At 33.8% G+C, this 13,316-nt stretch overlaps 1 protein-coding gene across 1 annotated transcript in view; it reads left to right on the forward strand.

The window, feature by feature from the left end:
• ADGRV1 (adhesion G protein-coupled receptor V1) overlaps positions 1–13,316 on the forward strand; it is a 276,070-nt gene that overhangs the window by 2,949 nt on the left and 259,805 nt on the right. Inside the window, exons 3-4 of the mRNA XM_066568694.1 lie at positions 11,156–11,340; positions 12,265–12,414. Coding sequence (XP_066424791.1) covers positions 11,156–11,340; positions 12,265–12,414 — 335 coding nt within the window. The remainder of the gene's footprint in view (positions 1–11,155; positions 11,341–12,264; positions 12,415–13,316) is intronic.

The following is a 13,316-nucleotide window of genomic DNA, read 5'->3' on the forward strand; positions in this document are numbered from 1 at the left end:
AGGAATGAATTTTAAACATTTATTAATTACAATATGAGATGTAAGTGATTACAATTAGAAATACTGCTTCTGCTTCTTGCTTTTGATGTGTTGATTCTATGTAAGACATTGCATAATTCACTCTTGCTAACCCAGATAAAGTTAAGATCAAATATATTTGGAACTGCTTGCCAAAAATCAGTCATTGTTTTTTAATGAGTCTGTAATTGCTTTATAGTGCAGATATGAAATAACATGTGATTTTAAAAAATCCTATTCATTATATAGAAGCCAAAAGTGTTTTTGTTTTTTTTTTCTTGATAGTACTTTATGCATGTTTTCTAAAATAGATCATTTAGTTAAGTATTAAATATTTTGGGACTCAGCCATGAGGACAGTTTAAGAACTGAAGGTAGAGTGTGATATATTTAGTTTATCTGAACCTTAAGCCTAGAACAAGCTTCTCCTACTAAACAGAGTTTAGTGTTGAAAGACTGAAAAGAACCAGATTCCTGAGGAAATAAAATAATTCGTGGCATAATAGGCTTAAAATTGAAACTGTCAAATGTTTGATAATATAAGAGCTATCACATTTCAAGGGTATAAAATTTCTAATTTGTAGTTGTTACTGATATTTATGTTTTTATAGATTTCTAAAGCACAGTTTTGTGCTTTAGCAGTTTTCTAATACACTTTTGTGTTTTAATAGATTTAGATGAAGATATCAATGATGTTTACTAAAGTTACCTCTGAAAAAATTAATTAACATCGATAATGGGAGCACATGTTTATTAGATTGTCAGTGTGGTCTCTGGACACATGAAAATCGATGGGAAAATGTTATCTGTTTTTGTGAAATCTAGCGTTGGGCAGTTTATTTGTGCTATCAGTATTTTTAAGGTTGAAAAACAATGTTGGAGGAGTTTCAAATTGTTGGTGCTAGTGAATGAGATTGATCCTCATGCACTCAGATCTACTGTGCAATTCTTCCCTGAGAAATTGTTGTAAGCTTTATTTGAAATAAATTTTCAGAACTGGGTCTAAATCATAGCCTGTATTAAAATCTCTACTACCCATGGATTTTTATTTAAGCTTATTATCTTCAGTATGTTTTTATTTGATTTGGAATTCCATTAAAAAATTGAGTGCTTAAACCTACAAATGCTTACATGAATATTTTACTTAGAATGTAAATATGATGACTGAAATTAAAGTATTGGAAAAGCTATGATAGCATATTCCTTTAGTTGTGTAACACTAAAGAAGAGTATCACTACAGAGGTCTGTGAGGATCTCATTCATTGGGCAGCAATGATTTATAGCAATTTGTGAGAAAAACATTGATGGTCTATAAATCAACTTTGACATTGTTACCCAGCTACCACTGGTGTTCAGAATTGTGACATGGTAACAATAAAGGGATATTTAATAAGCATGGTTTAAAAGTTGTCTATGAGCTTAACAGAACTTTAATTTTAGAATATTTCATTGAAAAATTGGAAAAATATGTTCTTCCCTTTGAAGAAAGGGAAATTTAAAGTTTGTCTCAGCTACATCAGAAGTGTTTTAGTCCCAGGTGTTTTGGAAAGCATTGGAACAGTAAAATTTATGTATGACTCTTGCTATTATTTGAGATATAGTATCTGATGCAATTTAGCTAAATTTTATTTCTGAATAATACCAGCCTCTTCCAGGGTGTTCCTGGTACCAGTCAATTTAGTTGTTCACTAAGAAAAACAAAAACATAGGTAGGCAATAGTAAATAAAAAATATATGCTGAAATTATTTGCTCATGGACTATTAGGCCTTGACCTTCTAAAAATATGATCACATATATAATTATTTTTACATGTGTAATCCTCTTGATCGGCTGTACTCATTTATAGAAATTGTACTTGCATTACAACTCTACAAGACTGGCCAATTATAGTATAGCCAGTATATAAATATAACTGTATATAAATATAAATAAAAATTATATATATATATAAAAAACTGTCATATACACATGAATATATCAGTTCTTTTCCTCTCTAGAAATAAGCATATATAGTGTCTAAATGCTTCTCTCAATATATATTAAGAGTCAGGTGCTCTATAATATCTCCATAATAAAACTGAATTTTACAAAGACACTGCCGTCAGTTGTAGGCATTGTCATAGTTCCAAAAATTCAAGAATTACGTCTGTCTAATAGGAGTGTCATTACTATTTCTTAAGGAAAGAAAAAAAAGATTGACAGGGGAAAACAATATTACCTGCCATTTGTCTTACTCCAGGTGGACCCACTGTAACATATTTTATTTGGGAAAAAAAATACTAAATCACAAATGTTTTTGCAAATTTCTGCAAACTCTCACTTGCTTAAGTCACTTTCTCAGGGGATAATATCACTGGGAAATACTTTGTATAAATAAACACTTCCAAGATCTAGCTAACTTTGTGTGTGAGAACTTGAGGCAGTTTCAGATAGAATATTCAAGCTATAAGTCTGAAATATGAAAAAATGAAAAATATGAAAAAAATGCTTAATAGATGGGCTTATGAGTATTTCCTATAAAACTAAAGTTCTTGTATTTTCTTGTACTGAAACAATTTGAAAATCCAAACCAAGGTTGTAGTTAAGATAAGTATGCTGGTATTTACTGAAACAGGCATATTTGACAGGCTAAATTTATCTGGTGAAATTAAACAGCAAAGAAGCAAAGAAGATGCTTTGCATGTTTATCAGAGCTTTTGTATTTGTGGATTATTTTAATCAGGACAGAATTTTCTCAAGAATGTAACAGCAATGTTACATTTGTCCTATACCATGATATTTTTGTTTACCTAATCTTGTATAAATTAATTAATTAGAAAGCTGTTATGACTCTTATTTTCTGATGGCAAAAGAAACTTCTCAGTCACTTATCTTGGACTGGTCCAATATGTTACTGCTCTGAATTGTTTCAAGCTTTACTTCATTAGGGATTTAACATGGCCTTAATTCAGCCATCTGTTACGGGTTTGGCAGGCCAACAGATCTGAGGTATTGGTAAGAGCTTTAGAAATTTCCCACATTTTTAAAGGTTAGCAAGAGAGCTACCTTTATGAATAGATTTTGAAGAATTCTCAGCAAGACAATGGTGCAGAAGTGGGGTAAAAAATGCTTGCCATTCTCTGAAGCTCAGGGTCCTCTGTCTGCCTTTAGCTTTGCTGAAAGGCAATTAGCATTTCAACCAGCCAATTTGGTTACATGCAATGAAGTATGTGGGTTTGTAATTTGCTGCTTTTGGCTTGGTGCTGTTGAGAACTAGCTTTGTGTAATCCTCTCAAAGCACCTTTCTTTCCTGCATAGTTATTGTTGCTGGTCTTAAATAACTAATCAACAAAGAGCTTTCCTTGTCTTGGACTGCAGGGTGCCTTAGAAGAATGAAAAGAAATACCCAGTTAATAAGGGAATTATTCTAATTATTAAATAGTGATTAATAAATTGTGACATGGGTTAAAAGGTTTAGAAAGCCAGGCAAAGTAGAATTCATGATAAAAGTAGTGTAAGAAGGCTTTGGATCCAAACAAATTTTGCTTAAGGGTTCTCTTCTCTGAGAAATAAATACTTTGTTATGTGTTTTATCTAAAAACAAATTGCCTGGATTTAAGGGATAAATACATAGTATAGATTAGAGTGAGGGCCCCACACTAATCATCTTTACAAATTACACTAATGTGTTTTTACTTCTACAGAAAGAAGTCTTTGGGGGACTTTGTAACACACAGATTCTTTAATTTGTTGCAGTCTAATGAAAAATTACTACATTTTACTCTAGAAAAGAAGCTTGTTTTATATATGCCTTAAATTCTTGTATCAAATAATATGCTTTTTTGAACTCAAGAAAATCTCGCTGATTCAATTATTGTAATAATTAGGGAACACATTAAAAATTCTGTTTGTTTCATATATGTGTATTAAATTGTAAGAACCCGTTATGGATAGCAACAATTCTGTCAGTGTACCTGAAACAATGCCATCTTATCCTCGCTGTGAGGTTTAATTTTGCTATTCTGTACCCTAAATTTTTGGGTTTTTTTCTTGCAATAAACTTATGTATAAATTATGTATAATTATGCTTCTATTTTTAGTTTTAAATATGAAAAAAATAACCACTGTACTGCAGAAACCCATGATTTCTTTTCTGTTATATGCTATTGATTCAGGCCATGGAACTTCCTTCACAGCAGATAGTAGGTATTTGAAACTGTGATTGTTTTGTCCTCAGCTGCCAACATATGTTCTCAGCATTTGTTATGTCAGAGCATGGAGGATGTGCAAGAAACCTCCAAAGTTGAGATACAAATAGAAATTATTGTGAAGTTTAAGATCGCTACTGAAGTATAATAAATGGCTGCTTTGCCATGAAGCCAGCTGACCTTCATCAGCTGGATTTCTGGTTCCATATGTGTTAAGAGTCTGATCCTGTGGCATGCTCAATCATGCAGTTACTTCTACAAGTATGAGCTGGGAGTGCTAGGCATCTTAGTGTGGGGCTTGCTTGGTTTTGATTTAGTTTGATTGTTGGTTTTTTGTTTGTTGTGTTTTTTAAATCCCCTTGCTTTTTGGTGCAAAAACCAGTTTAAGAGAGTGTATAAGTGCTTACTTATGTAAGTAAGTGTCTGAAGTTAAAGTTACTTGGTGCAAAAGTTACTGGATGCAAAGTTACTTGGTAAAAAGCTAGCCCTAGTTCTGGAATACCTGGTAAATTAATTTCTGTTAACATCTATGAAAGATGTCTACTGTGTTCATTAGAGCTATATGGGTGGAAGATGTTTTCCAGTGTGGAGCTGGAAACGATATACTTACCTTTTACTTAAACTTATACTATACGTAGGAATGCTCAAAACCAATGTCTTGCTTTTCACAGTATGTAGTCAGACCTATATATTAATAGATTCTTGTCAATTGTGTGAGATAAATTGAAAGTTATGCAGATGAAGTCAGTGTGCTTCAACATTAAGCAAATTCAGATCTTTACTGGTGTATTTTTTAACATTGTTAATTAGCAGATTTCAGCCAAAGTTTATTTACAATAAGAGAGATCAGACTCTGAGCTCTGTTCTAAATTTAAAATCACCTTAATAGCTCCAAGTTGTTGCACTGGAGGTAGTGTGGGTAAAAATAATCCAGATCTTACAGCTAGTCAAAATTATTTCTTGGTTCTCTGTTTGACATGAAAATTATATGGTAGTTGCAGATTTTTGTAGAAGATTTTTGTTTCCTCTGCTTGCTGCTAGAAGTACTGGATTCTTCACTGCATGAGAGTTTTGCCCTTTATTTGCTGCTCAGAATTAGAGCAAGTGGTTACGTCAGAAAATCTCTGACATTGCTGGGCATAAGAGATAGCATTTGATTCTTCAGTGATAATTATTTGTTTTAGAACATAAAAATTAAGAAAACAGTTTAGATCTACTCAAATTCTTCTGAGAAAATGTAAAGAAATTGTCAGAAAACTTGCAAGGGGTACTCGGGACTCCTTACACTTTTTAGCTCTGAGTGACTTCTCTTAACAGGGTGAGATGATTTGGATTTCTCCTTATGCTTCAGTCTTGGCCTCACCTTTACTGCTTTATGTATTGGTTCCTGGCTGTGAGGATAAATGTACTTTCCTCACTAGTAAATATAAATATAGTGACAGTCAAGTTAAGTATACTTTCTTCCTTAGGATAAGATGTCTGTTTTGAAGGATGCATGCCTTTTCTAAGAAAGGGTGATTGAATGAGCAAGAATTATCATATGAAGATGTTCAGGTTACATTAAATTTGCCATTCGCAGTAATACCTATGATAATAGACTACGTGATTTAAGAAAAAAATGCTGCAACCATTAGAAAGAAAGTTGTCAGGGGAATAATTGACTGATGGCAGTGTCATTAATTTCAAATGCCGATAAATCTTTTTAGCGCCTGATGTTCATTGATACCATTCTGTCAAGGCAGCAGTAGTGACTAGGGAAGCAGGCAACTGAGACCAAAAACTTCAGGGTAGTGAAAGCTGATCAAGGGGTTTTTAGCACCTAGTAGTGCTAAAAAATTGTGCATTGGTTAGCATTTTCCTGTGTTAGTAATAAGAAGGAGAATGTCAGGTATCTGACATGCATTTGTAGTAAAGAGAAAGACAGGAAAACATGTAGAAGAATGGAACACTGAAGAATGTTCATGGAAACTGGTGAGATAGACTCTGCAACTATTAGCATGGTCCAGGGATGCACACAAAGTCAGTGTAATTCTAATTTTTTATTCACTTTGAAGGAGGTTGAGGGCAAAAAGGGGATATAGGTGGATATTGTTTTGAAACAACACCTTTTGAAAACTCTCTTTTCCAATATATATGAGAATGAGAGACTTATTCCACATCTAAACAAAAAGCCCAAACCAAAGAAGGAAGAACAACCAGCAGAGCAGGTTTGAGTAATGTCTGCTATCCATATGCTGTTTTTTGTTGTGTCCTGTTTTTTCATATATGTGAACTGCAGGAACTTTGAGGCAAGGAAAAAACAAGTCTGAAATAAAATATATCTCCTTTAATTTGGAGCCTTGACAACACAAAAAGGAGAAGTTTAGTGAATCAAAGTTTTTATAATCCCTATTGCTTTCCCAGGTTGTTCTCCAATACTGTTGTATATGTCAAGAGGTTCTGAGAATGCCTCAAATAAAAGAATGCCGTAAATATGGAGGGTTTCAATATGTTTCTACAACAGGTGCAGCAGTGGCAATGACCTTGTGAAACTTCTTGCTCTATGCTGTTCCTGTGTACTACAGAGATTTGCCACTTCATGTATGAAAGAGCACATGTATCTGTCTTCTATTGTGTTCAGCCAAAGATGCTGCTGGTGCTGACATCTCTGCTGTGAATAGACTTCTTTCTGGCAACCATTGATAGTTGTAATGCTGTACTCAATGCAAAGTACTAGGCATGCCAGTTTTTTAATGTTTGGCTTGGCTGGGTGTTTGTAATCATGGGAAGTAAACAAGGGCAGGCAGTGAAAAGTGGACTTACTCTTGCTTGTCTGTGTTTGTGGGCTTTAGAAATATACAGTGAGTTGTTTAATGATGGGCAAGCGGTAAATCAGGTTGTAGCTGCTGGATGGGAATAGTGCTTCTTCAGCTCGTTGCTTCTCCTGTGAACAGCAGTGACAAACTCTGAGGTAAAGAATATTTAATCCCTTGTTCCATCTGCTACTTTGTTCATTAACTCTCTTTCTTTTGCCACTTCCCATTTCCTGTCCAGCATTTTATGCTTATTTCATTTCAGATTTTTAATCTGGAGCAGCCCTTTCATTTCCCTTCTTGGTCTCTCCATGTTCCATTGGGCTATAGATTCCCTCACACTTCAAAGAAAACAGCCAGGAACTCTTTTCATTCTTAAGGGTTTAGTTTATTAAGCACAGAAGCTGGTGTAAAAATCTGCTGAAAAGACCATTCATTCCTTATAAACCTTAAAGTCTTCATCTGAAATTTGTTCCAGAAACTGACTGGGAACAGGAAGCTAATCCTGATGATTCACCAGTTTCGTAAGTGTACCTTGGACAACAGATTGAAGTGCTATTTATTATATAAATTGTGATAGTATTGTGGAAATTACTGTGTGGAATCAGTATATGATTTGTTCAATTCTACACTAATATTTCATATTTTAGTGGAAAATACAAATTTGCTTCAAAAATTGCCATAAGATGCATACTAAAAGAAAGTGTTAGGGATCATGACTCAGAATTCTGAGTTAGATTTCTTTACTTTTTAAAAACTATATGGTTGAAGAATGGGATGTTTTTAAAATTCTTTAATACCATTAAAATGTCTAGATTATTATTTGAAAGGTATGGTTTGGTTTTGATGCCAGAAAATTTTATTATGAATCACTTAGAAACATCATCTAGGCCTCAGTACATAGCATTGTTTGGAACTACCACTGGTACTACAAATGATTGTTTGAAATGGCTTAAGTGAGAGCATGACAACAATATAGTTAATCAATTGAACCTACTCTAAAGATGTGTGATGTTCTATTGCTTGTAATTGTTATAAAAACATTGCAATGACTTTGGCATATTAAACTAATTTAACTAGAATATGTCGATATCCTGGATGGAGAGAAATGAACTCAATAATATTTAGCTGAAACAGAGGGGAGTACTTGATCACCAAATGGATGGTTTACCAAAATTTAGCAGTGAACAAGGACTAGAATTTCATCTTAATTTAAAAAATAAGTTACAAATTAGGGTCACCAGTGGTTTAATGAGGTGAGGGAAATAAGAAAGAGTCTTGTAATCCATGATCTTGCAAAGGCTTCTGCTGAACTTTATGCAATATAATTAATAAAAAACAAATTGTATTCCCATATAAATTAATGTAGGAATTTAGTGTATGAACTGAGTTCATTTTTAGTTAAGTAAAATGCTGGGACCTATAATATGTCTTCAACAATTTGAATAAATTTGTCCAGCATTCTCTTAGTCTTGGTGTATGGTTTTTCATTATATTACATTGTATCAATTTAATAAGAAATCACAATTTTAAAAGTGTAGTTTATATAAATAGAGTAAAAACTACTTCTGGTAGGCTGTGCAAAGTAAATCTTAGTACAAATAATGTAACAAGGGAGGATACACACCAGTTGAATAATTGATGGTATGATTGTGAAACTTCTCTTGTTCCACAGGAGTAATCCTATAGTTTTAGTATGCTCTCTAGTAGAAGTAATAGAATTCAAGTAATTCTAAACTTTGTAATCTTGCCCTCAAGGATCATGTTTTCAGTATTATTTACTAGAAGCATTTACCGTGGGAAGGTATTGGCAAAGTCTATGACAAGGTAACAGCTGAAGCTAAAAGGTCAACAAATTCCTCAGTTTAGGATGGATGATGCCTGCTTCTGCAGAGTGTAATTGTCTGAGAGTTTACAAAAGTTAGGTAACTCTTTTCTTTCCTGCTTGAAGGGAATTTTTGTTTGTTTGTTTTTTCAGAACAGTTCCACATAAAACTAGGAAAAAAAACCTTCGAAGTGCTGATAATTTTAAATTCCAGGGGGCTTATATATGTATATATATATATATATATATTATCTTTGCTTCCCACCATAAGTTTTTGCTGCACTAGAATTACTGAATGGATAGATATGTGAGAATCAAGCATTCTTTCTGTTGTTCTGTTACATACTGAATTCCCAGTAAGAGCCATAGATATCTTGAAGGACTGTGTTCCTGGTAATAGAAGCTTAGAGTAGTGTAAAGCTATGCAGCAAAATCATTACTGACATTTTTTTCAGAAATAATCAGACATAATTGTTCAAGTGGTGGGTGTGAAAAGTGGGTGGTGAAAAGAGTAGCTGTTTTCATAGAGAAAATAGTCCTGATTTTTTGCTCGTACTTTTTTTTTGTTTCACTGTTCCCTCTGTGATGTTCAACAGATCTAGATGAATTTATTGTTACAGGTAATTAAAATCAACTAACTTTATCAATCCACCAGACTTTGCTTGGAGGTACACTGGAAAACATTGATGGTTTTCTTGACTGTACTTCCAATTTGTACATAGTTAATAAGCCTTTGGATCTTTTTGTTCTTTAGCTTGCCTGAAAGCATTTTATTTCAAGTCCTCACAACATAAAATTTATTCTTGCCCAGACAGAATTTGTTGAAAGATGAATCAAATACTTCAGAAATCTTTCTGAAGCTGCATTAGTTAAAGTGGTCTGAAGGCTATCTTATTATCTGTTCAGTCCAGGATTAAAACTATCTGACTGCAAACATAAATCATTCAGAGTATGTGCTGGACCTCAGCTCTGATTCAAATTTACATATTTTACAAAAATGTGTTTTAATGTACGCATGACATTTGCCATTTTAGTGATGATTTATGATTAAATATTCATAACTGCCACTCAGATAATGAGAGCAAACTGCTTTGCAAACATGTCCAATCTTAAATGTTATTAATGTGCAAATATTAATGTAATGTTATGCACAGTTTATACAACTGCAATTGACCAGATTTTTCTCGTAATTGTAACACTTGAAAGGATGATTTTAAGCAAATTGACATTTTATTTAAATATTTAATTGCACAAATACTGCTTGTACCTTTTGTACAGAAATTTTAAGGAGTAATAGGGTAAAATGGTGATTACAGATTAACGGAAGCTTGGTGAGGGAGCTAATTCAATTAAAGTTTGATGTTGCAATGCATTTTGATGTTTAGAGCACAAAATTCTCTTGTTCTCTTGTTTTTTCCAAAACTTCTAAGATACTTATGATAGCAATCTGCCCTATCCAGCATCCGTGTTCTCAGTTGTGGTCAGCACTGTGCAATATAAGCCTCTGCAGAACAATGCAATAATTTGAAAGTTGTGGTGCCAGACTCTTTTAAAAGTTTTTCTTTTACAGTATCACACTTTCACAGATGACTTCCCTGGGACTTGAAATTGAATTTTACAACACAAAACAGGACTCTGGTGTAAGAGAAATTGATAATGTAAAAGAAAACATTGGTTTTAAGTTTGCATAACCTAACAGAAAATACTAGATGTTGTGCAGAAACAAATGAAAATCGAAGTCTGCCTGTATAAAGATTGCAATGGCCAAGTAGCACAGCTGTTCTTCGGGACAGGAACACATGAAAGGACATGGGATAAGACTCAAATACATATTCAAATGCGTGAGGATATTTCACGATGAATAAGATGTCAGAAAATGATCTGTGAAATGACTGCAAGTATCCAACCCTTCACCCTTCCTGTAATTTTTTTGTGTGTTTTTAAAGACAATCTAGAGAGCAAAGAAAGTGGAAATTGAACTGTCAACCTTGAAGTTAATTATTGTTGATTAAAAATTAAAACAGTTTTGGTAATGTAAAAAAAAATTGTTTCTTAAAAGAAGCTCCTTATTCCTTCACTGGAAGAAGTCGATAAGTACTGTCTAGAAAATCACTAAATGAAAATTATAAAAGTAGAATTAGATAAACATGATATTTACATTTTATGTCTTGGTTGTAGTGGAGGCCTCTGCATGTTTTTATCTCATTCAGACACTCACAAAATGATCATGGTATGTGAAGATTTGAGAGGGACCAACTGGATTGGTAAGGTCAACCACAAATGCTTTATGTATTTTAGATTTACAATTTATTTTAATATCTTTTTTCTATAGGGATGCCCTCTGCTTCTTTATTAGCTTATTTGCTTTTAGCATTACTCATTCATTTCACATCTGGAGAATCAGAAGTGAAGTTCAGTGGACAAACAGAATTTGTAGTCAATGAAACAAGTACGACTGTTATACGCCTTGTAATTGAAAGGACAGGGAAGCCTGCTAACATCACAGCAATTGTGTCGGTAAGAAACCATGGCAGTTATATTCTCAGTAACTGTGATAACTTTTTAAACTGCTTTTTGTGACTCAAATACATGGAGAGTTCTGCGTGTGACTGATAAGAGAGACAAGTGAGAGTGACAAAAACCTCTTTGTTTCCTCTTCTCTGAACTTCTAATTTCACTCTTCTGAGAGGAAGAATAGTGTTTTTCATAATGGTTCTTTCAAACCTTTAGGTTCTAAGAAGGATGATTCAGGTGTGTTAGCTATGCTGGTTCAGTGGCTTCTCTCCAGTTAGTCTCAGTGCCCAACTGTAAACTTAGTCGAGACCCTTTGCTGTTTTTACATGACTGCCTTTGTAATCTCTCCTCTAAACACCTAACTCACAGTAGAATTAGGGGAATTTTCTTTTGTTGACTGAGATGAAAGGAGGGAAATTCTTTTTAGAAGACTTAATCTTGCCAGCTTTCATGATCAAATTGTTAATCTAGGTTGAATTCCTAGGCTCCTTCCAGTACTTAGAATGGAAGGCAGAGGGCAGTTACATCCTAAGGTAAGTTTAATTCATGTAGAGTATTATGAGATGTATAGATCTATGCTTCCTGTAGAGGCTAGCTTTTCCAATAAAAAACCTTTTCATATGTTACACTATGCAAAAGATACCAAATTGCAGGGAAGGAAGTCATAAATAGTTGAACACTGAAGAAAGTGTTCTATTCATTTTATTGTTTATTTTTTTCACCTGTTTATTCAGAATGAATAAAATGGGTTATTATCTATGTACCTTCTGTCCAGAAATTAACTCTATGACAGCAGGGGAAAGAATTATGTCCAGGAGGAAGACTTAGTGCAGCAAAGAGGGAATGAAGTCTTTTTGAATAAGACTAGAATGGTAATGTAGAACATTGAAGAAGAAGGAGATGGCATTTGTTGTGTGTTTATTACAGATTGATGGAGAAAACACAGGAGACTTTTTTGACACATATGCAGCTGCATTTATACCCGATACAGAAACAAACCGAACCGTGTATATATCTGTCTGTGATGATGATCTTCCAGAGGCTGATGAAACATTCACATTTCACTTGACATTACTGGTAAGTTTCAATTTTTCAATGTATCTATTCCACAGAAAACAGTGGATAATCTAATATAGGTGAATGGTATTTCATTCATTCACTGTAAGCCACTAATTACAGTGTGGTCTTACTGCTTATGAACAGTAGTAGTTAAGAGCTAAAATCTGCAATCCAAGAAGGATGATGCTCATTGCTCTTCAGAAAGTTTGCATTTCTGTGGATATCTCTGTGTCATGTTGCTACACCTGACACTTGAGCAGGCATTGCTCAACCTGTGGACATTTGAAGGTGTACCAGAGCCCAGAAGAGTTAGATTGTGAAGACAGAGCCTTTCATGTTTTCTTGTTTTCTTGAATGTGCATGGAGGAGAGGATGGAAGTTGCAAAAAAAGAGGATGACTTCCTGTCGTCCAGAAGCAGAGGTTAAATATGACTTATCTAAACCCAAACAATTTATTTTATAAATATTTACCAATAAATTTCTTCATATTGTTCTGTCTCACAGGAGTTATGCTACAAGAGAGGGGTTCACATTCATATATTTTTAGCTAACAGTTCATGACTAAGTAAGATGTAAATTCCATAAAAAAAATGTTTCTATATGATTGCCAATATTACACATCTGTGGGGATGTTTGCAGTGAATATAAAAATGCATATTTTCTCTTCCTTCTCACTTTGATTTGTAAATCTAGCTCATTTTTGCAATGCTATAAAGACTTGCTTCTTATAGTTGCTGTCCCAGGAAATCCTTTAGCTGGTATCCCACTATAATAGCTTCAAGCTTTTAGCTTTATACAAATGTTAGGGGAAAAAGAACAACCTGGCAGTGTTAGATGATTCGTGTATGGTTCTCTATTGATATGCTGTTACTAATTGCTTGACTATTGTTAATCATTTGCAGTTTGTTTCAAGCACTTTA

Source organism: Molothrus aeneus, chromosome Z (genome assembly GCF_037042795.1).
Source record: "Molothrus aeneus isolate 106 chromosome Z, BPBGC_Maene_1.0, whole genome shotgun sequence".
NCBI lineage: Eukaryota > Metazoa > Chordata > Aves > Passeriformes > Icteridae > Molothrus > Molothrus aeneus.